This window comes from Drosophila novamexicana, unplaced genomic scaffold, assembly GCF_003285875.2.
Source record: "Drosophila novamexicana strain 15010-1031.04,08,12 unplaced genomic scaffold, DnovRS2.1 tig00001395-arrow-arrow-pilon, whole genome shotgun sequence".
NCBI classification, from domain to species: domain Eukaryota; kingdom Metazoa; phylum Arthropoda; class Insecta; order Diptera; family Drosophilidae; genus Drosophila; species Drosophila novamexicana.
This window is the reverse complement of record NW_020824854.1, coordinates 392,570-419,041: the sequence shown is the minus strand read 5'-3', so window position 1 is coordinate 419,041 and position 26,472 is coordinate 392,570. Positions and strand designations below refer to the sequence as shown.

General features: G+C 47.5%; 5 protein-coding genes across 7 annotated transcripts; 2 read left to right on the top strand and 3 right to left on the bottom strand.

The window, feature by feature from the left end:
* Window positions 1-345: 345 nt before the first annotated feature.
* On the bottom strand, window positions 346-10,472 carry LOC115767426. Of its 3 annotated transcripts, none has more exons than XM_030711702.1 (8): window positions 10,266-10,472; window positions 5,464-6,311; window positions 2,869-4,142; window positions 2,639-2,806; window positions 2,295-2,574; window positions 1,446-2,230; window positions 1,145-1,383; window positions 346-1,084 (listed from the first exon to the last, which is right to left on the bottom strand). In XM_030711702.1, the coding sequence occupies exons 2-8, from the start codon at window positions 6,248-6,250 to the stop codon at window positions 553-555; spliced, it is 4,065 nt and encodes a 1,354-aa protein (XP_030567562.1). In that variant the 5' UTR covers window positions 6,251-6,311; window positions 10,266-10,472; the 3' UTR covers window positions 346-552. The 3 variants fall into 3 exon arrangements, with proteins under 3 accessions (XP_030567562.1, XP_030567564.1, XP_030567563.1); XM_030711704.1 differs by having other exon boundaries at window positions 2,639-2,803; window positions 10,266-10,471; XM_030711703.1 differs by lacking the exon at window positions 10,266-10,472 and adding an exon at window positions 10,049-10,226.
* Window positions 10,473-10,877: 405 nt separating this feature from the next.
* On the top strand, window positions 10,878-11,633 carry LOC115767439 (EEF1A lysine methyltransferase 2). Its single transcript, XM_030711734.1, has one exon. It carries the CDS (start codon window positions 10,957-10,959, stop codon window positions 11,602-11,604), a length of 648 nt encoding a protein of 215 aa, XP_030567594.1. The 5' UTR covers window positions 10,878-10,956; the 3' UTR covers window positions 11,605-11,633.
* Window positions 11,634-11,950: 317 nt separating this feature from the next.
* On the bottom strand, window positions 11,951-14,313 carry LOC115767461 (death-associated inhibitor of apoptosis 2). The gene is made up of 3 exons (XM_030711766.1): window positions 13,735-14,313; window positions 12,688-13,672; window positions 11,951-12,622 (listed from the first exon to the last, which is right to left on the bottom strand). The coding sequence occupies exons 1-3, from the start codon at window positions 14,137-14,139 to the stop codon at window positions 12,534-12,536; spliced, it is 1,479 nt and encodes a 492-aa protein (XP_030567626.1). The 5' UTR covers window positions 14,140-14,313; the 3' UTR covers window positions 11,951-12,533.
* Window positions 14,314-14,658: 345 nt separating this feature from the next.
* Window positions 14,659-15,842, bottom strand: LOC115767467 (60S ribosomal protein L18a). The gene is made up of 2 exons (XM_030711772.1): window positions 15,750-15,842; window positions 14,659-15,305 (listed from the first exon to the last, which is right to left on the bottom strand). The coding sequence occupies exons 1-2, from the start codon at window positions 15,765-15,767 to the stop codon at window positions 14,790-14,792; spliced, it is 534 nt and encodes a 177-aa protein (XP_030567632.1). The 5' UTR covers window positions 15,768-15,842; the 3' UTR covers window positions 14,659-14,789.
* Window positions 15,843-16,117: 275 nt separating this feature from the next.
* Window positions 16,118-25,546, top strand: LOC115767417. Its single transcript, XM_030711693.1, has 5 exons — window positions 16,118-16,588; window positions 17,060-17,123; window positions 17,204-19,230; window positions 19,288-19,948; window positions 20,460-25,546. Exons 3-5 carry the CDS (start codon window positions 17,221-17,223, stop codon window positions 25,145-25,147), a joined length of 7,359 nt encoding a protein of 2,452 aa, XP_030567553.1. The 5' UTR covers window positions 16,118-16,588; window positions 17,060-17,123; window positions 17,204-17,220; the 3' UTR covers window positions 25,148-25,546.
* Window positions 25,547-26,472: the final 926 nt, after the last annotated feature.

The window sequence follows — 26,472 nt, the reverse complement described above, 5'->3', positions numbered from 1 at the left end:
ACGGATAAGTGTATGTAGGTGTACGTATGTATGTATTATGTGCATAATACATACAGACACATACGTAGGTGTGTATATGTGTGTATGCATGTAAGCAGATGGGCGAGTATGTACATGTATATGTACGCATGATTCTAATGAATGTACGAATGTATTTAACATACATGCATGTAGGTATGTATTCATGCACATTAATGTTCTTTCATACCCAACACTCACAATTAAAAAAAAAACGCCCTACTACGCGATTCTCATGAATCGAAGTATGTATGTTATATGTATGATTTTACAGCAATTTTACAGATGTTACTCAGAAAATATTTTATTTTTGTTGTTGTCGTCAAATACTAATTAGTTTTTATTATAACATAATTATTATTTAATATAGCTACAAAATAGTATTCGTTTATAACTAGCGCTAATCAAGTCTAAAAAAGCAAGCAGATATGTGATCATCAGAATTATTCATATATATATATGCATATATGTATGTATATATATATATATATAAGTGTGTGTGTGTGTATTATATGTACGATACGATATTAGTCATTAAATCACAGATGTATTATTATTTTGCGCACACTGCTCCGCATCGCCGACGCCGGGCGTCTGATCCGGCGGCTCCGCATTGAGCACCAGATTCTCAATCGAACGGAATGAGGCATCCTCCAAATGTGTGGACATGGCAGGCGGACGGGGTAGCGTTGTGGCAATGCCAACACCCTGCCGTGGCGGCGGCCGATGGCGCACTGAGGACCGCAATATGGTCACCACATCCTCGGCCGTATATGGACGCTGCGGCTGCTGCTGCTGCTCCAGCGTAGACGTCGCCGAGGCAGGTCGCTGCAGCTTGCGGCCCAGCGACTGTGAGCGCTGCGCATAGCCAGCTGGACGCTGGCCAATCTCAATGGATTCGGGACTGCTGCTGGCAACGGATGAAGCACCGCCCGCACCTCCACCCGCGCCAGAACACGAAGGATTCGTTAGTATGCTCAGATAATCGGGCGGTGCGGCTGGTGAAGGCGACTCAGCGTCCAGAGAGAGTATGGGACGTGTGCGACTAGACGAATCGCCGAGAACTCTAAAATAATATTATACATTAAATCTCACGGGTTTTATATAACTAAATATTTAGCTTTACCTGCGCACACTGCGTCGTATGCTCTGGCGCAACAATTTGGCCAGACGCGCACCCGTGGCCGTTGTATAGGATGGTGGCGGCGTGTACTTGGGCGGCGCATCATTTTGTACGTCATGCTGTACACTCTCCTGCTGCTGCGTTGCCGCATTGCGACGCGCCTGTGCGGTCCTTTGGCGCGCTGAAGATGGACGTAGCGGCTCATCGCCCTCCTGAGGCGGACGATACAAATGTTGAATGCGCTGAAAGCAAACAAAAAATATGATGATGATTGGAATTAAGTTTGTAAACGGATAACACGCACCTCGAGTATATCCGGTGGGCCGTTGGTCAAGTAGCGATAGATCTGCACAATGGCCGTGACGGGTATGATGAGCACAATGCCAATTTGTATGAGGCTGCCCATTTTGCGGCTCCAGTAGCTGAAGTAGGACTTGCCGCGCCAGTAATAGAACTGATTGGACAGCGAGGCCTTGTAGTCAATCACTGAGAGCGTTATCAGTCCAATGGGCAGCAGTACATTCCAGGAGAGCGCCAAGAATGCGGACATCGAGCCGCACATGCGCAAATCGTTGACCAGATCGTCGCCATTGTAGGGCCGACCACGTATGAGAAAGACGCCAAAGATTTGCGCTGCCCAAATGATGGGTATGAACCAGGAGCCGCCAAGCAAAAAGTCCACATAATACAATATGGATATGCCCATCTCGGTGGCAAACGGTATGCTCAACAGCAGCCCGGTGACGCAGCTGAGTAGCACCGAGCTCGTCGAGTTGCCCAGCGCACTCGATATGGGCTTCCACATGACGCACAGCTGGGCGAGTCCGAAGCCCGCGAACATGCCAAAGGCAACAGCCGCCCAGATCCATGAGATGACATCGCTGGCCAGCGACAGGACGGCTGGTAAGAGTTCCGTAATGAAGCGCAACGCCTGAAAGCCGCTCTCAATATGCAATATGGTCTTGTTGCGGCGATAGGTCTCGCCCAGAAACGAGGAATAGTGCGGCACCAGCGCACGCGGATACGACAACAGCTGCGGATTCGTGTGCGCCTGCAGCGAATATACGGACGTGTAACAATCCGGCGTCTCTGTAAGTTGCAACAATTAATGTTTTTAAGCCGAAACTAAAAATGGGAATCATCGGTTGCATACCAAACGAGCCGGGCACATAGATGTAGCCATGTTGGCGCAGTATCTGTGCACAGCAGAGCGCCAGCAGCGCCACCAGGCTCAAGCCGAGCAGCGTGAGCAGCACCAGGAGTATGGCATCGCGTCGCAGCGTCGCCTTGCTGGCGCTGGCATGAGTGCGACTGGTGATGGCTATCACCGAGGCGCCCAGCAGACCCCACGTCAGAAACGTCTCCTGTGTGGCTGCGGTCCACGTATTCGAGTTCACCAGAAACTCGTCAAAGTCGCTGGCTGCAAACACGTTCTGAAAGGAGCAGAAATAAAGGGGATATTGAACTTGGACTATAGCTTGAGTCTGGCAGACGCACCTGTAAGCTGGCTGGATCCACGACGCTGACAAACTTGCCGGTAACAGCGATGAGGGCCAGCAATGGCAATGTGTTGATCAGATAGGTCAACTTGCCCAGCGACTTCAGGCCCTTGCAGAGTATGAGGAAGACGGCCGCCCAGATGAGCGCCAAGTAGAACGCCAGCTGCTGGAGAGAAGCGAGATTAGCCGATTATGGATAGACTGGACACCGGACTTGAGACTACCTACCCGATCATTGACATGGAAGCGCATGCCGCTGGCATCCGGATGCTTGGCCAGATGCAGTCGCTGGAGCACCACAATATTGAAATATTCGGCAACCGTGTGGGTCAGATTGCCCGTATCGTTGGCCGCATCGTAGCGATAGGGAAAGGCCAGCTCCTGCCAGCGATAAACGTTGCGCGTGGGCGTTGGGAACACATCGCGCAAATAGACAAGAATCCAGGCAACCGAAACGGTCGAATAGATGGCCAGAAAACACTGAACCATGACCAGAGCAATGCCCACCCCGGAGCAGATGGGACTTATTTTCCACATGGAAACCGGGCCCGCCTTAATCTTGGCGCCCAGGCACATCTGCAGCCAGAACAACGGTATGCCAAAGATGATGGAGAGCAACAGAAACTGGAGCAGAAAATTGCCACCATAATTGATGGTGAGCACCGCAAAGCGGCACAGATTGAACACGCCCAGGGTGCAGCCCATCAGCGCCAGGGTGCGACTGGCGGCATGCGGCCACTGGCTATTGAAGCCGCACTTCTCCTGCAACAGCATCTGCGGTTCCAGGGGCGTGGTGCTGCTGCCGCCGTTGCTGCTTCTGGCACTGCAGATGGTCGTCTGGGTTTGCGCCAGCTCCAATTGATCCAAATCGGCGGCAGTGCTGACTGTGGAGCTGTCGCTGCTGCTGCTGCTGCCGTTGTTGCTGCTGCTGGCCAGCGACACGGGACTGGGTATGCGCGAGGAGCGCGCCGAGCTCTGCTCCGAGCACAGTGTGGACATCATGGCATGCGTGGGCGTCTCCAGCGTCGGGGGCTCGCGTCGCTGCGTCTGCGCTGGTGCGCTCTGCGGCCGGCTGAGCGGCGATGCGATCAGGCCGCGCGCCGGGCTCATGGACGGATGCCCCTCGAGACGACGACCGTACTGGCGCGGTCGCTGCTCCAGCTGTTCGCTGACAGCGCGCGCCGTGCGCTGCTCGTTCTGCAGCAGATTGTCAAAGATGTGCGCCTCGGTGAGCATTTCCAGGGCGCGTTCCTGTCGCTGCGACTCCGACTCCGCTGCGGGCTGGCAATCGCCCTGCGAGAAGCTGCGTCGCATCTCGCTGGGCAGCTGCACGAGCAGCGTGGAAGCATGCGGCGACGCCGAAGCCTGCTCAGCCAGCTCCTCCGCCGTCTTGGCTTTGGTTTCGTCAGCCTGCTCCAGGGCGCGCCGCATTGACTGACGCCGCCAGACGTCCACCTGGGCAGCCGTGATGACGCCCGGCTCCAGTGATGTATTCGAGGCGGCTGCAAGCAAATACAAAATGTGAGTCACGCAGAAAGAATATGAACTTAGGCCAATTGTAAATGTGTTTATGTTTCGGCACGACTTTCACTAATGCACGAGATTTTGTTGTGAGCCGCGCGAAATATGATATGATAATTGGCATGTAAAGTAGTTCATAAAACTTGTTTAAACACATTTAATGGCCATACAAATTAAATAGCGCTAGCGAACTGTTTAATTATACAGCTCTAATATGCTCTTGCACAGGGTATTATGATTTATTCATAAAACTTGTAACGTGCTTTGAAGCTGACAGATTTACAAGTCCATAAAGTAAAGCTTGTCCGTCTGTCTGTTTCGAGTGTCTCCGCCTTTTTTTATTGTAATCTATTTTGTTGAAGCTTGACATAGTTATTTATACATATGTGCTTTATATGTATGTCAAAGTCGGCCGTATATCATATATATATATATATATGCCTGTATATCATATGTCATAGGAAGTTAAGCTTAAAAATGTTGGGAAACTTTTCTTTACGCCTTCTTCTTACAATTTGTACAAGAGATTACCCGACGTTGCCCGGTTCAAATTAAAAGTATTTATAGTTCAATCCTACAAAGCCGCTTGCCCTACTTGAATTTACAGCTGCATTTGAACCGGCAACCTCTCGCTTGCCAGTCCAACGCCCATGAATCTTAGCCATGCAGGCTCGTGACGTCAGTTACACAATGAAGCTGTAATTGATATTTATCGTAAACACTTTGCGCCCCCAGCTGGAGGTCGAATTTCAGCTTACGCTTGAGCACAGTTCAGTACAGATTATTTTATATAAATAAGATCTACAATATCTGAGAAAGTATCTCTCAAAATAAAGTACTATATGTCTGTGCAAGCGTATTTCATTTTCGACGCTCTCAACACAACTTTTTTACGTGCTTATTTTCCTATTGCGCTGCAATAAAACTATTTCGATTTGTGAAGCTCTAAATACTTGAATTAATAGAACAAATAACCAATCAATTAATGTTATTTGGTTAGTTAATTTATGTATAATAGAACTGCTTCCACAGCTCTATAAAATGTATGCTCTAGTTTCTTTTAAGCTGAGAATCGGTTGAATTCAAAGATTTATATTTCATATGGTAATGAAACTGTTTTAACTGCAATTCTTTTGCCTGGTTCCTTTCAATGTCAAACATGGCAAAAGCTTTCTAATCAAACTGTCCATCCGTCCGAAACATGACTCATTAATTTTGTATCTTAAACAAGTTCCGTCAGCTGATTGAATCACAGCATTCCGTCACAGCTGAGTTCATGCCCCGTTTTGGTTAGCTAGTTACCTTTGGTGCTGATTGGCGGCAGGCCACAGCTAAAGGTTTTCCGCATCTGATGTCCACGCTGGAACTCGACATCCTGCGCAGGATGCGCTGAATCCTCTGGTGACTGTTTGGGCTGCTGCCGGCGCTTGCGGCTCAGCGGCAGGGTGCGTGTGCGTGGCTCTCGCGTTAGGCCAGCTTGACCATGGGCAATTGCCAGTGGATCCTCTTTGTCTAGCTGCTCCAGATAGTTGTCCAAATCCATTAGATAATCCTCAACCTTGTCGTCGTCGGAGCCTGACGATGGGGTGTCGCAGGTGGAGTTGCAGTTGCCATTGAGCTGCGATGCGCCATGCACATCCAGTATGGCATCCAGCTCATTTAGTACACTGAGCGCCTCGTCCGGCACAGCCGCTGCCTGTTTGATGGGCGTACTCAAGGGCGGCTCCTGGCTTACGTCAAAGAACAGAACGTCGCGCTCATCGTCCCGAGACAGCGGCATCTTAAAGCTAAGCGGCTGCTGCTGCTGCTGATGATGTTGCTGATAAAAACCTTGCGGCGTTTGCTGTATCTCAATCAGATCCTCATCGCTGGGCTCGTCGTCGTAATAGTCGCAGGCCTGTTTCATCGATTCGCTGGACAAACTGTGCGAGAGTCCATATCGTTCGGGTTCTCGTAACGACTCTTGTTGTTGTTGTTGCTGCTGCTTCTGTATGCGTTTCTCTTTAGTTGTTATTGTTGCTGGCAAACTTGCGTAGGCGTTTGAATTGCGCTTGAATTCCCGGCCTGCTGCTTGTTCTTTGCCGTTCATATTGCTCGCATTGCCGTTCAGCTGTTCTTTGGGTCAGTGCTGCAAAATGACAATTCAAATCCTGTAAATAAACAAGCGGATGCAGTGTTGGTTAGCAGCGAATTGTGGTAGGTCAGGTTTTGCAAGTTCTGCTAGAGATGCGCGTGAGCCAGAAAACAGTGACTGTTACAGCATTAACAGCTGTAAAAGAATAACATAAGAATTTGTATGCACAAACAAGTAAATAACCTAACGTTTGATCGTGACTTGAGTTTATTGGCTGAGTGACAGTTATAATCCTGCAAATAAACAAACAGCAGTAGTGTTGGTCAGTAACGTATTGCGGCAGGTCAGGTTTTGCAGTTTCTGTTAGAGATGAGCGTGAGCGAGACAGCAGTGACTATTACAGCTGTAACAGCTGTTAGATATAAAAAATTATTGGCATATTTGGAATTTTTGCAAAAACTATATATGATAAATTAAGTAATACAAAAACTGTTCATGCATGAACAAAAAATGGCTTTAACTCCATAACGCAAGCCTTGAATAGCTCAAGTTTAGCGACTTGTGACTGCGACTCGTGATAAATCACAGGCGCAGCGCAAACAACGCTCAGCTCAAGCCTTAACACCTGAACGCCTGATTGGTGGTTTTTAATTTAAATTGTTTTCTTCGCATGATAGCCAAGTGCAATCAAATGCAAACAAGCGCGTGCTTCCAGCTTTATGATATGTTTGCACGTGAGTGGACCCTGGGCGACAGGTATCAAACAATACAAACAGCTGTCCATAAATTGTGACAGCCGTAAATATAGCAAAATAATGCACACATACACATACAAATGAAAAATAAAGAGAAAAATAAATAAAAAGTAGAAGTAAAAAATGAAGCAGCGCGGCGCGTGTTCATTCAACTGATCAGGTGAATGTACTTCCGTTAATAACTTTTGTGTAGGTAAATATATATGTACATACATATATTGAATACAACATTTTGCTGCTGATTATTGCTGAAAGGGAGTGGCTTGTCTGCGTGTGTGCCAAAATCTATGGACTGTGTGTGTGTGTGTGTGTGTTACATATACATACACAGATCCACATGCATACATAAATATATTTGCAGTTGTGTTTGTCTAGAGCAGCGAGATCGCGATCGTTGGCACGTTACCTCGATTAAAGCAAATGTCTTCTCTCATAGCAGCAGCAGCAGCAGCAGCAAATACAAGAGTTTCAAGTCTGGTTTTCTTGTCGTTTCAGTTTATTTTGTATATATAACCGTGACCTTCTCAGAGTTTTTGTCGCTGCCAGTGTGGCCATAAAATTTGAGCACACACACACACAGAGACACGAAACAAAGTAAGCCTGCAAACGGAGCACAGAGAGATCTCAGCTTTTAACACGCAATTGCAATGAGGCCTTTTGTGTGAACCTACCCTATTTAAGCTAATAGAATCAAGAAGCAGCAGCAGCAGCTGTATATATTAATTGTTGACTCAAGAGGTCAAATTATTTAGCGAACAGCTGCCATTGATCGCAAATTCACACACAAAGCTGCATGCGCACCCCCCTTTCCCCTTCACCCATTCCATCGACATTAAAGATGGCCTACCTACCGTTAAATTTCGCTCCCGTTTCGTATGCGAATGCGAATACCGAAATGTCGAGTAAAAGTAAACAAAGCAATCAGCAATTAGTGCTGCCACACGAAAAACGTTAACAGCGGGGGGGAAATATGGAGGCACTTGACCTTCATGCGAAAATGGTAAACACCCCAAGCCCCAGCTGCAACTTGCTTTTTTTTTGTTTTGTTTCTGTTGTTGCAAAAATGCCACAGCCACTTGCAATTTACAATGAAATTGACATTCAGCAAAAATCGAATAAAACTAGTTAATCAACGGGTTGAGACGCTGCGATTAATACACAGACACAGGCATTCACACACTAACGCACGCACCGCAACAGCTAGAGCGAGCGTCAAAGAGAGAGAGAGAGAGCTAGGAAGAGAGAGAAAGAGCGCAACACACGTCATTTGATCATGATGCTGCTGGCAGCAAGTTGCCATTTTGGCTATTTCTAGCTAAAAGGCCAAATATTATTATCCAGGAATTTTGGCTTTTTATAAACCAAACTTTCCTTTTCGTTACATTTTTACATACATTGACTTAACTTAGTTTTCAAAAATTTCTCTAAGTGTGGAAAACTTGCGGACGGCAGCATGTGACAAATTTCATTATCATCCGAACAAATCCAAACTTTGTTTAGAAACATGGTACAAAAATTAAATGATTACGTGTTTCGGGTAATGGGGAAAATATACCTCAAAGGTGAAAAATTACGCATCACACGAATGTACAAAAATCATTTTTCGACAGTCCGTGTTACAAATCTATTAAAGACGTGATTCAGTATTCGAAAAGTCTATAACAAATTTTTTTTTTTTATATTCAATCGACTTAAACTTTTTAAAATTGTTATAAAATGATTCACGGAATGCGGAAAATACACAATGTTGTGTAACGTGGCCTGAAGTTGTAGGCGAATATTTTAATTTATCCACCGGTGAAAAACGTGGCTCGAAGCAGTAGGCAAATATTTTAATTTATTTACCAGTGGAAAACTTGGGCGGGTAACACCCGCCATTAATATTAATATTGACTACAATAAATTAATTGTAAACATAACTAAATACAAATGGCAATTGCTAGCAATTTGCTTACATATTCTTAGCTTTTTCTAGCTGTTTTCTTTTGAAAATGTAGCGGATTTTTCATTGCAACTTCTACCAACACTGGATGCTGCTGCTGCAGCAAGAGCAACAAATAGCGAGAGTTTTGTTCAACTGTTTAACACTGTATTTATGTGTCGGTGTGCAACAAAACTGGTACTAACTGCAAAATGAGCGCCTATTATTATAATGTTAACAGAAAAAAATATTGCAAGAAAAATGCATGCATGCTCTGCACGTTTTTTATGTACCATTTCCTTTTATTTTTTTGTTTATGGGCAACAACCACTGCAGACACGAGAAAACAACAGGGAGTACACGACAGCAGAGCGCGGCGGGGTTGTAGGGGGTTGGAGCTGGGAACTGCGGGCGTCAACTGCATGCATGAGTAATAGCGTGGCAACGCTGGCAACACATTTCGTATTGCAATTGCAATTAAGATCAATATTTAAGTAATGCGCCGGGTCGCAGCCAGCGTCTGCCAATTGCTAAGCAATCGACAAACAGAAGAGTGCACTAACACACATACAGATGTATATACAAAGTGAGAACGCGGAATTTATTATTTATTTACATACACAAACACACACACATATGTATGCCAACGTTATAACGGGAATCGCTGCGCTGCTACTGCGTTGTTGAAATACTTTTTGTAAAACAAACACACACACACACACACAGCCATGACCGATGAGCGCGTCCCATTTGTATGAAATATAACTGTTCTTATGGCAACTTAAAAGCACAACAAAAAGGAAATTTGCTGAGCTGTTGATTTTTTTTTCTGCGTATTTCTGGGCACAAGCTTAGCAATTTTTTGGGGGAATACCTTGGGGATTGGTCATACTGAGGTGCTGGCGCCACCTGACGTTTGACACTAAAAACCTGCCGTAAAAGAAAAGAATTCGAAACCACACGACGTTGGATCCTCAATTAAGCAAGAGTTGTGCACACATGCATACATACACACGCATATGCTGATAGAGAGATTCGTATGTGTGTGTGTTTGTGTGTATTGTGCTTATTTCGAAATGAAAACGCGGCCAGTACACAATTTTTGGAAGAGTTTTTTTTTTCGTAGCGTCAACTTACGAAACGTATCAAGAGTAACAGGCACCAGCAATCGCACAAATACAAATGCAATGGAAAGGGGAGCGCGTTGGCGTTGCTGCTTCTTCTTGCCACACAATCACAATGTTGCACTCTAACTCTCACTCACTATCTCGCTTGCGCTCGCATACTTAGTAACAGCAGTTAGCATAATGCACACACGCACACAAATATGTATATACATACATGTAATACTCACACGCACACACACATGCACACATAAGCGAGCGCGCGTATTTGGTATCTTGTATCTTGATTTCTTCTAAATTTATCTGCCACAATTCTTTGCGTTGTTGTTGTGCCCGGTACGTACAAACTTCAACTTAACTAAACAAAATAATTATTGTGCGCACTTTTTTTAAAATTCATTTCAAGATCGGAACGCGCGAGACACGTCCGCTTCGTCAAGAAACAGCCAACTGACGAGTTTGACAAACAAATATAACAACCATATAACAGCTAATATAACACTAGAGGCGCTAGCAGTGGAACTAAAACTGTAAGAAATGCTGTTACTAAACAGTGCAATATTCCCTAAACTGTTGTTACTAGTGCTATTGCCTATCGATAATACATTTTATAGACGCACTTAACAGTGGCTGTCAACTTAACCCGTTAATTTTGCCATAAATGTGGAGAAAATATACAACTCACAAATTGTTTAACGACAAATGAGCTTAGATCGTAAGATTCGACTCTATATTGTTTCAAAATATTTTCAAACTGCAAGATTGTGAAATTAGTGATCGATAAGCTTCATCATCGACTTAAAATCGCTAACAGCTGTCATCATTAACACTATTTAACCAGAATGTTAAGTTGCACCCCGGTTATTGAACAGCTGTTTCATGCACCTCTGTTTTGCCGCATAAAATATAACATAAATTAAAATGGAATTAGAGGGTTCCGAGTTGGGCACAAAGGAGTACTGGGAAACCAGCTACACGCGAGAAATCAAAAACTACAAAAGCCACGGCGATGTGGGTGAAATCTGGTTTGACGAGGACTCTCAACAGCGCATTGTGGACTGGCTACTGAAGCAGGAGACCCTCAATAAACAAACAGCACGTGTGCTCGACTTGGGCTGCGGCAATGGTATGTTCCTGGTCGCTCTGGCCAACGAGGGATTCACACAGCTCACGGGCGTCGACTACTCACCCAAGGCAATTGAGCTGGCCAAGGGCATAGCCAAGGATCAAGCGCTGAACATCAGCTACGATGTGGCAGATTTGACCCAGAGCGTTTGCCCAACGCTGGGCACCTACGACATCGTCCACGACAAGGGCACCTACGATGCCGTCAGCCTGTGCCCTGATAATCCCAAGGAGCAGCGTACAAATTATCTGGCCACTGTCGCACAGTTGCTGCACGACGAGAACAGCCTGTTCATTATCACCACCTGCAACTGGACGGAGGACGAGTTGCTGCAGAGCTTCGAGCATCTTTTTGACAAATATTGCACCATACCCACGCCCACATTCAAATTTGGCGGCAAGGTGGGCAATGTGGTTACCTCCGTAGTGTTTAAGAAGAAATGAACAATAAATCAAATACTTTTTTTTGACCAACATACACACAGGCAGAAGGTTATTGACAGTGTTGGCAATTGTCGCTTCAAAAAAGTAGCTGAAGCTAGTGCTAAAAATAGCTAAAAGTGGCTACATTCACAAATAAGGTTGAGTGATGCCAAAAAGTAGCTAAATGCTGAGAATCTCTCAAAATAGCTAAGTCCAGCTAGAATTAAGCTGACTTGGCAACACTGGCCTTTGAGCCTTTCATGTTTGCACTTAAAATCACACTGAGTGGGCAGCACTCTTATCTGTGAATGTAACTGCATGCACAATGATAATGCGGGAGCGGGGATATTTAACATTTATATATATATATTTATTATTGTTGTTCCATTTTGGTGTACTGCAATGAATCAGCGGACTAATAACACAATGATTAACAAGAAATAGACAGCTATGATGCCTTCATGCAGCCGAACTCTATAAATACCCTTGCAGGCAAACAGCATGTTAAATATGTTATGTATATGTTTTAACTAGCTTGTAAATGATATGAAAATAGAAACTGGGCGCTAACGAACTATGCCTAAGAATAACAATAGAATTTTGGCTGTTCGTGACATTTGTAAATATTTAATAGAGTTCAATGTTTAAAAATCAATAAGCCCATTTAGATCTATGTATATGTTCAGTTAGTCATTGCTGCGCTGCTAGGGTATTCTAAACAGTTGAGATGATTTCTTTTAAATAAAAGCTCACACAATACGCTTACACATTTGATGCACAGAAACAATTAACATTTCAAGTGCGTTAACTACCAGTTAGCAAACGATAAACAGCTGATAGCCACGCCCACCACCATCCCCAACGGTTGCTTGGGCGTTACAAGTACATAGTAGACATTAATTATGCTAGGGTCTTTCAATTAAGGACAAGGGTATGCAGCTGTCATTGCTTCAAGAGAGAAAGGTGCGCACAAATCCTTTAATATCCGCACGACACATGGGACATTTGGACACGCTGGGCGCGCAATTGTTACAGGTGGCTTTGGTCGGAGAGAAACGGATTCGTTAATTTATAAAGTAGTCGAAGATTGGATTTAGCACTCACCCAAATGTCCGCAGGGCAGGAAAACAATACCGACATCCTCGTCCAGACACACCTTGCACAGGCGCGCATCCTTCAACAAGCGATTCTCCTCCTCGAGCGACAGATTGCCATTGGGACTTGAACTGTTCACCGCAGCAGGCTCCACTGCAGCAGCAGCTTCAACGACCGCTGGCTTGGGTGGCTCCAGTGCAGCCGCTTTGCTCGTGGTGGCCGAGCAGTCAATGGGCGCTGACGGCTCGGTAACTTCCAGTGCGGCACTGGTGCCGCCTGCATCATCAAATATGGCATGCAGCAGGTCGTCGAGCGTATCGTAGGCACAGCCCGAACTGGACAGCTTTCGGGCAATAGTGCTGCGCACAATGCCCACATCTATGCCGAGTGCCAGAGCCTCACAGGCGGGCGGCTCGCACATGGCGCTGCCAATGCTAACGGGTAATTGTGGCGCTGTGGCAGCCGTTGGCGATGCGGCTGCTGCTGCGGCTTTGCGCACCTGCTGCACATACTGTGGTCCCTTGGCGAGCAGCACAAACTGGCATTTTGGCGACCATTTGGCGTGCTCATGCCAGGGTTCATCCTCCTTCTGCCAGGAACGCAGGCCAATATTGCAGTGAAAGCAACGCACCTGATCGTCAATTTTCTGATAGTATAAGCCCGCCTGGGCCAGTGGCTCAGCGGGCTGGATATTTGTAATGGGCCAGTCGCTGAACGTGCGCAGTCGCGCCTCCATGCAGGCAAATTGCGGGCGCTGCGGCAACTTTGTTGGCTGTATGCCCAGCTCCTCCAGATCCTTGCCAGCGAACTCAATCAACGGACCCATTTGTACACGCGGACAATTGGGAAAGAAGCGTCGATGCTCCTCAAAGGCATTGTCGTTCTTCTCCCATTTGGCAATGACGCCCTTGCACCACACGCACCTCACATGATCCGATTGGTTTAGATAATAGAAACCCGCCTTGGCTAAAGCTTGTGGTGTGATATTCGGATTCTGCAACAGACGGAAACTAATTAGTTGGCAATGCCTGTCACTATTAGATGGTAAATACAAACGGGCCAATCCTTGAACGTTTCCAGACGATTCGCTTCGATAAGCAAATCCGGGCAAGCGCACTGTACTTGCTGTGTGCTGCCGCCGTCCACGACGCTGTTGCCCTCGCAATCGCTGCTCTGTCCGGCGGCGGCGACTGCTGGCTCCACGGGCACATTTCCACAATGATTGGGCGCCAATACCATGGAGCAAATGGGCGAGGCGCGACGATGTCGCTCGCTCACTTGATCACCGTACTCCCAGTGATCTATGCGTATGTGACACCAGTTGCATTCGGCCTCCAGCCAATTGCCCGTGGCAAAGAAACCATTTTTCACCAAATCTTCGACCTGGACGGGCGCATTTGTTGGCCACTCGATGAACGTCGCATATCGTTCGCTTTCCAATTCCAGGCGACGATCGGTCATGTTCGTGACTCACAAATGCGGATGGGCGTCGCGTGGTTCTTTTGTCACTGCTTTTAACTATGCAATGATGTAATTTGCTCAGCTGCAATTAAACAAAAGAACCAACAAACCAACTGGCTGATGTGAAAATAAAGTTTATTGATTGCCCGCCAATGTGACCGTTCGTTGCACTCAATATATTGGCTACCCATTTTATAGAGATGGGCAACATCTGCCCACCTGTGACTGACAGTTTTAGTTTTTTCTAAAACCACTGCAACTCGTTATTATTTCAAATTCTAGCTTTTAATAAACATTCTGCATTGAGAAGCAACAAATTAGATATTTTATGTGAATATCAAATTCTCTATTTGAAAAAATGCTGACAATCTGTTAAAAGTAGATTTGGTATTAAATTGTATATATTTAATACATGGTCACACTACATGTTGCTGTGGTAGAAAAACATATGTTCGACAGACGAATATAAAAATATGCATAATTCCACTTTTATTTAGCCCATAAAAAAACATAATATGCTTGTACTCTTCAACGTACTCATTTTTATTGAAAGAATCACTTAGAAAGACTTGCTGCTTAAAAACGTGAAAACCAAGAGCAAAACGCACGCAGTGCGTTAACGCCAGCTGATTTTGTTGTCGGGTTACTCCTTACTGGAAGTAGGTCCTTGGCTTTCTGTACGAGAACAGCTTCCTGTTGCCCTTGTGGTGGACACGTTGCACCAATGGGAACTTGATCTTGGAATCGTGGAACTGCTTAACATGGACACGACGCGTCTTTGAGGCTGGGATCGATTCCACCTTAATGATTTGAATGGAGTGGGCACGGGCACGATGACGAGCGCCCATGTCACGGTAGCACTGTGTAACGGCACCGCCCACGGTCAGGTCACGGTACTCGCGGTACATGTTGTGTGTGCCCGAACGAGAATCGTAGCGCAGCCAGATGCCAAAGTTCTTGATCTTAATGGGCGATGTTTCGTACACCTGCTTCAGGGAGACAATTTCGCCGGTGGTCTTCTTGAACTTCTTCAGCTGGCGCAAAAAGTACCAGAAACGGGATTTGGCGACAATGTTGTCGGGAGCAAAGATGCGCATCTTGTACAGAGGCGTCTGTGGCTCCTTCTCGCTTGGCAGCTTGCGGCCAACGACCTCGTATTCCTTCAACTGCAAGCAAACAAATATGTTAATAAGTACAATAATTACTTTTTGTGTAAACAAATGCGGCAAGTACGCAGTCAAACACACACACACAGACGCATACAAGCAGGCGCGTGGACAGACGTTGTTGTTGTTTGTATAGGTTATGTGTTCTTCGAATGCCAATAAATCAACTTTAATATAGGCTTAGTCTTCTGAATAAGTCACAGTTTAATTACAAATTTCTCTAAATGTGCAAGACTTCAGCAGCAGTGCCTGCTTAATGATAGCACGACGTCCGCATTGTCCATACTACAGCGGTTAGCCTGAATTTTGGTGTTTTCGCACAGTAATTGCTCATTTTCACACAGTCTCTTGAATGCACTTGCTGCCAGCTATGTTTGACTGCCTGCTGCACACAATTTTTGCACAATTTACACTAGTTTTTGTTTATTTTTGGCAAATACTAACCAAACCCTTGGCTCTCATGATGACGGCTCACGCGAAAAAGGAAACGGAAAGAGATGTCAAAACGCATTTAACACTGAACCCAAAACTTACACGCAGGGTTGCTTTTGGACGCTGCCGAAAAGCGTTGCTTTTGGACAGTCACCACAGCGTGCTATTGCCATGTTATCGACGCATTGCGCATCGCTAGACTTCTGCGCGTGTTCAATGGCTGCGAACGTCGATAAAATTGCTAAAAATTTGCTTTTCACGCGTTTTTTAAGCAACAATAACAGTAAATACACAAACCATATACAAAACTGATAGTGCGTGCAGCAAATTGCCAATGGCCCAAGCCCTCGAATTAAGCATAAAGTGAGCTCAAAACATCAGCCCATCAATAGTGAGCAGAGAAAAAAGAAAATGCAAAGCGCAATGTGAGAAGTGCAAAAAAATTTCCTATATTCACAATTTCAGTAGCGCAACCAAATTTGTGCGCGGTAAGCAAACACGCATAATTGTGAAATTCAAGCGCGTGTTTTTTCGCCCCTATTACGCAGCCAAATGCGCAAAAATATTAGAAAATAAAACAAAAATTGTATAAGCACTGCGACGACGTCTGGCCTATCCACACACAAGAAGGTGGACGAAAAGAGCGCAGGGCAAGGGGTGTTGTTCTTGTTCAGAAAAACGCGCGGCCGCCGCTCCGCTGGGCGCTCCATTGCCTTGCCTCGCTCAGTTGTGCAGCGAGCGTCCGTGCCGTCGGTTGTGGTTGTGACTCCTCTCTCTCTCTGTGTATAGTTGTTTTGCGCGCGTAAATATTGTGTGTCCGTGTCCGCCCCGGCAGCTGCTACTGCGAGCAGGTAAGAGAGACGCATGCTTAATTATCAAAAAAACAAAAATAAAAAAAACTACTACAATTGCGATTACATGAGTGTTGATTTTCTTCCACGGATTTGTTTTGCGTATAGTATTTAAAGTAAAATTTGCAAATTTATTTATAGCCAAAAGTTTTGCTTTTGCTTATTTCATGCTCCCTCCGCCTCCGCAGCACATTTTGCGCAATTTATTTTGGTATTTTCAATTATCCGATTTTGCTTTGTGTGCGCACTTCGTACGGCACCAGGGCTGGCGAAATAGCTACCAGCAGCAGCGGCAATGAATTGAAAGAATTTGATTTTCGTTTCCCTTTTGTTTTGCTGTTGCAAATGGCTGCTTCTTTTTTTCTGCTTTCTGTTTTTATCGCTTATCTCACTATCCAGTGGAATAGCGTATTAAAATATCAGGCAGCGAAATGCAAATATTTTATATTTTCGTTTTCTTTTGAATCACAGCAGCTGTAAAAAGAAGCTCAACTTAGCAAACGGTAAACACAACGTCGCTGTACGGCATGCAAAGGTAATCAAATTAATCGATTTATATGTATCGATAACATGTAATAATGCTCATTGTTTTCGTTATCGCTATTGCCTTGGCAGCGCATAAATGCAAAAAGATGATGGAAACATTGGAACAGCAACAAACAAAGAGTACGCCTAACAGTGAGCCCCATGCGGGCAATACGGAAACGACGCCGGCAGCCAGCGAAGAGGATGACATTGAAGAACACTGCAATGCGTTCGAGCTGGAAAATGAGGAGAAAAACAGCAACAGCCCGCTACGGGAACTTAGTCTAAAAAACGTAGCTGAGCAGGATGAAGCGCAAAATCACCTAGAGAATGGACGGGATACAGAGGAGGAGCCGGCAGCCTCGCAAGAGACGGCACAAGGTACATCTTCAACTGCCGGCAGCTTAGACGAGTCGTTTGAGCTGCCAACCGAAAGTTCCGTGAAAGTGGAGTGCGAAGAGGACGCGGAGGATACTGCTGAGGATGGCGATGCCGAAGAGAAGCCGTCCACATTGCTCGACGCCCAAAAGCCCCCAATCGACATCAAAGTTGAAACGAAAAGTCCTTTACCCGCGCTCAAAGACGATGTTGCTGACGAACCCTCCTCCTCGCCCGGCAATCCAGATGAGCAGCAGAATGGAGAGATTGCGACAGCAGGTTCGCCTGCGATGCAATTTGATACGGAAATTTCGCTACATGATAAAGTATCTTTAACAGATAACATAAAAGTTGAAGAGAAAAGTCCTTTGCCATGCATTAGGTCAGATGAAGAAGATGTCTCTTCGCCAGCGATTAAAATGCCCGAAGAGAATTCTCCATGTGAGCAGAAGAGCATTTGTGAAACATCTTCGCCTGTGTACAGAGTCGTTGGCGAGAGTTTTTCCAATGATGAAGAGGATAATGTTTCACCCACGATAAAAGTGATTGAGAAAACATCTTCACCTGCCAACATGCAAGAGGAAGATAGATCATCATCGTTTTCATCTGCACTTAAGATCTCTGACGACATTAAAATCGAGGGCGATGAAGATTTTTTAGACCGAGTGCAAAGGAACGACGACGACGGAGAGGTGGAGCAAGAGGAGGAGGAGGAGGCGGCATCGTCACCTGCATTCAAAATCGATGAAGATGAAGTTGCTTCAAGTGCGAACGCAACCAAGGAAGGGGAATTAGCATCACCTGCAACACCAGCTGCGACGCCTGTGTATAAAATCAATGATCTTTCACCTGCCAGCATACCAGATGATGATGATGATGATGATGAGGACTCCTCACAAGGATTTAATGCTGAAATTAAAATCGAGGAAGCCAGTCCAAAGTTGCCAAAAATTGAGCGCAAATCCCCCATGGAAATCATTAAGATTGAGTCTGATTCTGAGGATGAAGATGTGCAGGTAGAGGTGGAAAATGATGTAGATGAAACTGGAGGTAATCAAACAGCTGCAACAGATTCCCCCCAATTGGAGCAAAGTGATAATTTGATTAGGCAAAAGCAAAACATGAAGACGCCAACGACGCCGTCGCCATCGCCGACGCCTAAGGTGAAAATAAATGGCGCACATGCAGCAATGGAAGAACTGCAGCCGATGTCTGAGGTGGAGCAGGAGAGAATGCAGGATGCAGTGCAACAGTCTGTGATAGCAAATAACGAGAAGGAAGAGCAGCTGGAGCTGCACCACACCGGAAGAAGAAGCAGCCGTAGCAGCAGCAGCAGCTCGGTCAGCTCCACCTCACAGCAGCTGGTAATTGATCAGCCCGAGAGCGAGCAGCAGCTGCGAAAACAGCAGCAACAGCCGCAGCAGAATCAGGAGCAGGAGCAGGCAAAGAATCAGCAATTGTTGCTTGCATTAAAGCGCAGGCGCAGCGGCAGCAACAGCAACAGCGACAGCGACAACAACCCAAAACCAACAGCCAAACAGCAGTGTGTAGAGACGGAGGAGCAACAGCCGCCGTCCTTGCTATTGCAGCGTCTGCAGGCGCCAGCGCCTAATAGCGGCGATGTGGAACAGCAACTCAGCTGCTACAAGTGCAATGCAAACAAATTTGATAATTTTCAGCAGCTAAATGCGCATCACGCGCAATGCAAGGCACATACCGAAGCGGCAGCAGCAGCAGCAGAAACAGCCACAACGTCAACAGCAGGAGTAGCAGCAGCAGACGCAGCAGCAGCAGCAGCTATCCCAGCGCCAGCAGCTGTTGCCGTGCCCTTGGCCAGTCCCGCTCCTGCTACTGCCCTCAAGAAGGAGCGCTTCTTTCGCTGCGCCCGCTGCAGCACTGTGCATCAGTGCTGGAACTTTTTTCTGCACATGCGCGAGGTGCATCAGCGTTACATTTGCCTGTACTGTTCGCATGTGTTTGCCAGCGTTGAGAAACTGTCGCTGCATCTGGAGAACAAGCACGACATGGATCAGCGTCATTTTGCCAACATTGAGGCGTGGCAAGCGCTGCAATCGCAAGAGGATCGCGCCCGTTATTTGGTCTGCTGCAATTGCCAGGCTAGCTTCGAGCGTGGTAGCCATTTCGATGATCATGACTGCGCCGAGCTAATGCAGCCCTGCGCCCTTTGCGGCCAAAAGGCTGGCCATGCCAATGGCTGTCGCAATAGCAGCAGCACCACAGCCACCAATGCCAACAACAGCGGCAGCAGTCGCAAGAAGACGGCGGCGCGACGGAAACGCAAGACGGCCAAGAGCAAGCAGCTGCCCAGCCAGCAGTTAGCCGAAGAGCAGCCCAAGGCAAACAATCAGCAGGAGGACGAGTCCAACTGGATGGAGACGGATGCGTTGGTGCCTCCAGAAGCGCCAGCACAGCCAACGGCATTGCCTGAAAACAACAGTAAGTGCAGACCTGAATGGGCATAAATGTCTAGGGAGCGTACAAAGAAGCCATTTGTATTGAATGTTTGATCTTGACATCTATTTTCTGCTTAAAAGTTCTATTTGAGCACTTTGGCATATACCTACTTGGGCTTCTACCCGTACACATTGCTTCTACTGATTATATTTACATAGATCAGCGTGGACTTTAAACTTTGAATTTGGTTTGATCAATTGACTGATTGAAGTCCATACTTGAGAATTTAGTTAGCGCAGACAGACTCGGACAGAAATTTGTTCAATGAAAATGGTTGAAAAACTGTTGCATCGCTTCTTTTTTGTTCTCTTGCAATAGCTAAATTCAAAGATATTTAAAAAGCCAACAGAAATGCATTTCAATATATATGTTTGTTTATATTTTTACTTTTTAAATTCACTTATACGTGTGGATAATGGGTGAAAAACAATTTGTACGCTCTTCGCATTTAGCTACTCTGCTCAATATAATTTAAACTAATCAATTGAAACAGTTCCAGCGCCAATTGAAGTTGCGCCACAAGAGGATGCGGCGCCCAAGCTGGTGGTGCCGAAGATGATGCTGCGCGTGCCGAAAGAGTTTCAGAAATCCGTGGACGCAGCGCTCAGCAGCACAGACACCGAGGAGGAGGACAACGATGAGCTGGCAACATCAGCAGCAGCAGAAGCAGAAGCAGAAGCGGCAGATGCAGTCGAATCCGAAAGCAGGAGCAGTGCGGTGCCGCTGCTCACCGTGGATGCAGTCGAGCAGCAGCAACAGCAATTGCAGCCCATGTCATCATTATCGGAGGACACGGAAACCGCCACCGAGACAGCATCCACGTTTCAGGAAACGGCGCCCACAATGCCCGCGAATGTTTCACTAAACGAATTGGAGGACGATGAGGATTCGCCGGCGTTAAAGCTGCCGCTGGTGCTGGCCGAATTCGAGCGTACCAAATTGGACATCGAGCGCACCATGGCGCTCATGGTGGCCAAGAGGGAACTACAGGAGCAGCAGCAACAGCAGCGCCAGCTGCAGCAGCAGTTGCAGCAACAGCAGCTGCCAACTGAAGCCAAGCAGCAGCGCGGCCGCTGGTCACTAACGCCGCCCGCATCCCCGCATAATAATCCCATAAATGAGACGACGCATGTGCCAAAGGTGCTGCAGGAGCAGGAGCAGCTGTTGCCGCCGGGTGAAATGGTGGAGCCAGCGGCGGAGCTGTTGCCTGCGCCTGTACCGCAGCGTCGGGATACGCTGGGCAGCGAGTGCATGGAGCTCGATGATAGCCTAAATGAGGAGCAAAACACACAGCAATCGGAGCAGACAGAACAGTCCGAGCAGTCGGAGCAACTGCAGCAGCCGTTGGACGCAGAGCCAGCGGCGATCGCAACGCCGCCACCACCACCGCCGCCCGCCGATGGCATTGAGGTGGCCGGCGCGGATACCCACACAGTTGAGCTGCAGCTGGACAGGCCGCTGGACAAATTCGAAATGGTCGACTTTGTGCGTCTGTGCCTCAAGGCTGTCTACCCCTTTTGCCTGTACTGCAACCACGCGCGGCGCATTGCTGTCAATGCGAAGCAGCTGGTGCTGCATCTAATCGCACAGCATCGCTTCACGGCCACCGTGGACAGCATAACGGCCGAGGAGCTGCAGGCGGAGACTATTGTCGCCAGGCTGAAGAGCTACTTGCCTGCCCTGGAAGGCGATCACTATTTGAATTCCATGAGCTGCTGCAGCTTGGAGCAGGGACGCTTCGTCCAACCCTTCAACGAGCGCATCTACGAGTGTTTTCAGTGTCGCTATGTGACGGCCACGCATAAGGAGCTTTACACGCACAATCGCCGGCTGCACATTAAGACGAACATCACGTGCTGCATGTGTCGCTTGAATTTCTTTAGCTACAGCGAACTGCTCTGCCACATCTGTCCGGGCATCGCTACGGGCAACGTCTTCGATGTGCAATTCCGTTGCTGTCTGTGCGAGACGGCGCCGTTGGCCTCCGCGTTCCGGCTGATGGTGCATCTGCGGAAACAGCATCAGGCCTGTGATATCTGCCTGGAGGATTGCCATACCCAGGCCAAGCTCTCGGCGCACGTGTGGAAGCACAAGCTGTTGCATCTCTGCTATCGCTGCGGCATTGCGTATCGCAACAAGCAGGACATTTCCAAGCATTTGTTCTGGAAGCATGGCACCGAGAGCACCAGCTGTAAGCGCTGCCTGCAGAAACGCTGGCGTCATGTCTATCACTTCTGTGTGCCCGCCACGCAATTCACCTGCGAGCATTGCCAGTTCACGTTCAGCAAAGCCATCTACCTGGAGGTGCACAAGCGCCAGCATGTGGGCGATTATCGCTATGCCTGCAATGAGGAGCAGTGCGAGGAGAAGTTCGTCTCGCGTAAGCTGCTGTTGAAGCATGCGGCACAGCATGAGGTCAAGCAGCTGGATGACGACGAGGAGGGGGAGGAGTCGTCGTCGTCCAAGGATCAACTGAGCAAGCTGGAGCTAGAGAAACAGCGCACATCGAGCGCAGCTTCAGAGCAGCCCGAAAGCAATGGCCAGCAGCTTAAGACGGAGAACGAGCCAATGTCATCACCCAAGTCCGAGGCAGCACATCAAGTGGATAGCGGAAAACTGAAAGACAAAACGCCACAGCCAGCACTGTCGGGGGCACAGCAGGAGAAGGAGGAGCAGACGCCGCGTAAGCGACGCAAGAAGGCCAAGCGCAACAAGGCCTCGCTGGAGGACTTAAATCTGATTGCGCCCAATCTATCCGAATCGGACAGCAGCGATGATAGCGATTCAGATGCCGGACGCAGCACAGGCACACTGCAGGAGGCCCAGGCACATGGCACGCTGACGATGCGTGCATCTGTGGATGATCTGGACATGCCCAAGATAATGCTATCGCCGGCCTCAGAGAGCGACAGCGAGGAGCCGAATAAAGAGTTGGTCAAGTCGGAGACGGAGCCCAAGCAGGAGCAGCTGGAGTCAGTGAAGCAGCAGCCGCTGAAAGCGGAAACGGAAACGGAATTGGCTAATGGGCAAAAGCCCAAACTGGAGACGACAGATGCAACTGGCGAGACGCAAGAAGTGCCAGATATATGGAAAAATCTGTTGCAGAATCAGCCAGCTGCAGTGGCCAAAAAGGAGCCGGAGGCCCTGGAAGTGCAGCCGACGGAAGAGCAGCTGCGTCCCCCGAAACTGCATGTGGCCTGCTCGGATCATGACTATTGCAAAATGCAGCGCACGCCGCCGCCCACGCCCGTGCCCACGCCCGATAAACCAGCGCATGTGACGCCCAAGTCGAAGCGTAGCGCGAATGCCGCCTCCAGCGATAGCGACAGCTCCAGCAGCTCCAGTTCCAATTCAGACTCAGACAGCTCCAGTTGCTCGTGCGGCTCCAATTGTAGCTGCAGCTCCAGTGGCAGCAGCAGCAGCGATGATGACTCCGACAATGAGTCGCAAAGCTCGCCCAAGAGCCCCAACAAGAAAGTGGCCAAGAAGAGCTCGTCGGAACGCATCCAGGAATCCGAGAACAGCCTCAACAACATTAACAACAACAACAACAACAGCGAGGAATATGTGAATGTGACGAGCAACAACGAGGAAGAACTGCGTCCGGCGATGCCATCGCCCAAAGCGCCGCTCTACAATGAATCCGACTTTGATACGGCCGTCTCCGACACGGATGAGGAGTTCTACGATGCACATCCGCAGAAAATGGCCAGCGAGATGCTGGCACAGAAACGTCTGGCGCTGCTCTCGGCCCAAGCGACAGAGGTGCAGCCGCAGGACGGCAATGGCAACTATGGCATTGTGGAGAACAGTCGGCCATCGACGCCATCCCTGCCAGAGGAGGCAGCTGCGTTTGCGGACAAGCGTGAGCGTGTGGCCAAAAACAAGAAAAAGAAACGTGAACGCAAATCCACATGCAAATCGATGAGCCAGGCCAAGATGATTCCCGGTGGTGTGCCGCAAATGGTGCCGCCGCAACAGCTGCCGCTGGGCTTACCCCCAGGCGCCGCCGTCGCCGCCCTCGCAGAAGCAATAGCAACACCACAGCAGCAGCAGCAGCAGCAACAACAACAGCAGCAGCAGCAACAACAAATGCTGCTGCTGACGGAGTCGCCGCTGACGCCCATCACACATCGGCCCAGCTGGCAGCCGCGCATGAGCGAGGGCAGCAGCTGCTCGGATGCCGATGGCCAGCTGAAGCGCTCGAAGCGCACCAGGCGTCCAAATAAATTCTATGGCTATACGAGCGATGATGAGAACATGAGCAGCGTGTTGGCGCCCCCGTTGCAGGTGGGCATGCAGCTAATCAAGCCGCAGCCGCCACCGCAGCTGACCTGGGCCAAGGAGGATCTGCCGACGCCGGCCAAGCAGCAGCGCAGTCGCAGCAATCATGGCGAACATCATAATCATCACCATCATCATCAGCAGCACCAGCAACAGCAGCCTCACCAGCAGCAGCATTCGCATCAGCACAGCAATGGCAGCTCGCGGAAGCGCAACAGACGCACGCCACTTGGAGGAGCCGGCTCCGGCAGTGCCAGTGCCAGGCGCGGGGCCAAGCGTGTCAAGCAGCAGCCGGCGACGCCCTCGGCGACGGTGACAACGCCGCAGGCGGAGCAACTGCAGCTGCCGCCCATACCCACGCTGAAAATACGGCCCGCTCTGCTGCCCGTCAGCGCAGCGCCCAGCGACAGCAGCGATAGCAGCTCGGACGACGAGCATGCCGAGATAAATGTGACCAGTCTGCTGCCGCCCATACAGGCGCCGTCCGTAATGATGCAGCAGCCACCAGTGGCCGTGGCGCCGGCAACATTGCCAACGCCGCCACCACCGCCGCCGCCGCCCGCGACCACCGCCTTCAATCAGCCGATACCGCCAGCACTGCTGCCAAATCCGGACTTTGCCACGCTGCAGTACTTCAAGGCGAATAATATACGATATCCCATACGACCGCCGGCTGGGGCGCGACTGGCCCGTGAGGGTGAATCGGTATATTGCTATTGCCGTTGTCCCTACGACGAGGTCTCCGAGATGATTGCCTGCGACGGTGATAATTGCCTCATCGAATGGTTCCATTTCGAGTGCGTTGGCATCATGGTGGCGCCGCAGGGCAAATGGTTTTGCGCCGAATGCCGGCCCAAACATTCCGAGGGCCTCTATCCGGGCGTCAAGGCCAAATAAACTGACGAACTGTGTACATAGTTCTAGACAACCTAGGTTAAGGTTCACAAAATCCTAAATACCCTTTACATATACAAAAACAAAAAAAAACCCCAAAACAGCAACAACACCCACTACAGAATGGATTACGCTTATTAAATGTTAAAAAATAATATTCGATGTCTCTCCAAAACTTCGGATCGATACAAAAAAAAAAAAATAAACTAAAAAAAAAAGATTTACAAAAAAAAAATATTACATTTAAAGTAAATGCTAAGGGAAAAGCAGATAATATTATGGATTATAAATATATACCCAGGCTCAAAGGCGTCACTCGCGACTTGGCTGCAGCATAAACTAAGCTAATCTTAAATAAATGTCTTTAATACACACACACAAATAATACACTTACACATATACGTATGTATGTAATTTAAAGATATATATATATATATATATTATATTTTTGTAAATATTTGAGAGTTGCATATACGAATCGTATATATATATATGTATATGCAATTGTACAATACTTAGCTCATGCAAGATCTATATAAATCTTTAGACTTAACTCTAACCCAGCATCAATAGTTATAAATATGATTATGATAAACTCTAATGACCTATCGCTAGCTATATGTAAACAAACTAAACAAAAAAAAAAAAAAACAAAAAAACAAAAACTAAAAAACAACAAAAAGCAACATCTAATTGCAAACGAGTTGCGAGAAATAAACATTCAGTAAGTGAACCATAAACTTGGCTTCATTGTTTTTCATCGTATTGGGAGTTATTGTGTTTTAATTGAAGTTGAAATATGTAGCTAAGTTTGCTCTTATACTATTATAAAACATTTGCTGGAACTGTAGAGCATGCCCGTTTCAATGGATATCTGCTCGGGCGACATTCTTTTGATCCACTGAAAAGTTGGTATTGTTTTCTTAAAGGGAGCTTAATGTGTGCTGTTTCAAATATTAAAAGTTTAACTAGCTTAAAAACGAACAAATATTTAATATCTGTATTTAGACAGTCGGTGACCCTGCCCAGGAGCCAGTTTTATAAAAGGTTATAAGGATTTATAGATTAACAACAAGCATAACAACTTATTTAACAACAAGCTAAACCTAATTGTATTAGTAGATCCCGTGCATCCCTGCTCGGGCGCCAAAGCTGCAATATAACGGAAACGCCAGTGTTGAAAAATGTAACCCAAAAAAGAACATAAATATCACGTAGGTTGCTGAAACTCAACTATAAATTTCACTAGATGTACAGAACACTAGGATATTATCACCTATCAACTGGATCCATGCCCGAGCGCTAATGCTACAATATAACGGGTGCGC

Bases quoted from the DNA above. Each gene is read 5' to 3' on its own strand.
- LOC115767426 (XM_030711702.1), bottom strand. From the start codon at position 6,250: ATGAACGGCAAAGAACAAGCAGCAGGCCGGGAATTCAAGCGCAATTCA. The intron at 2,807-2,868 runs GTAGGTAGTCTC...GCTTCTCTCCAG, and splicing joins GCTTCCATGTCAATGATCGG to CAGCTGGCGTTCTACTTGGC. The intron at 2,231-2,294 runs GTATGCAACCGA...TGCAACTTACAG, and splicing joins CTATGTGCCCGGCTCGTTTG to AGACGCCGGATTGTTACACG.
- LOC115767439 (XM_030711734.1), top strand. From the start codon at position 10,957: ATGGAATTAGAGGGTTCCGAGTTGGGCACAAAGGAGTACTGGGAAACC.
- LOC115767461 (XM_030711766.1), bottom strand. From the start codon at position 14,139: ATGACCGATCGTCGCCTGGAATTGGAAAGCGAACGATATGCGACGTTC. The intron at 13,673-13,734 runs GTTTGTATTTAC...CGTCTGTTGCAG, and splicing joins AAACGTTCAAGGATTGGCCC to AATCCGAATATCACACCACA. The intron at 12,623-12,687 runs GTGAGTGCTAAA...CTCCGACCAAAG, and splicing joins CCTGCCCTGCGGACATTTGG to CCACCTGTAACAATTGCGCG.
- LOC115767417 (XM_030711693.1), top strand. From the start codon at position 17,221: ATGATGGAAACATTGGAACAGCAACAAACAAAGAGTACGCCTAACAGT. The intron at 19,231-19,287 runs GAAACAGCCACA...GCAGCAGCAGCA, and splicing joins AAGCGGCAGCAGCAGCAGCA to GCTATCCCAGCGCCAGCAGC. The intron at 19,949-20,459 runs GTAAGTGCAGAC...CAATTGAAACAG, and splicing joins GGCATTGCCTGAAAACAACA to TTCCAGCGCCAATTGAAGTT.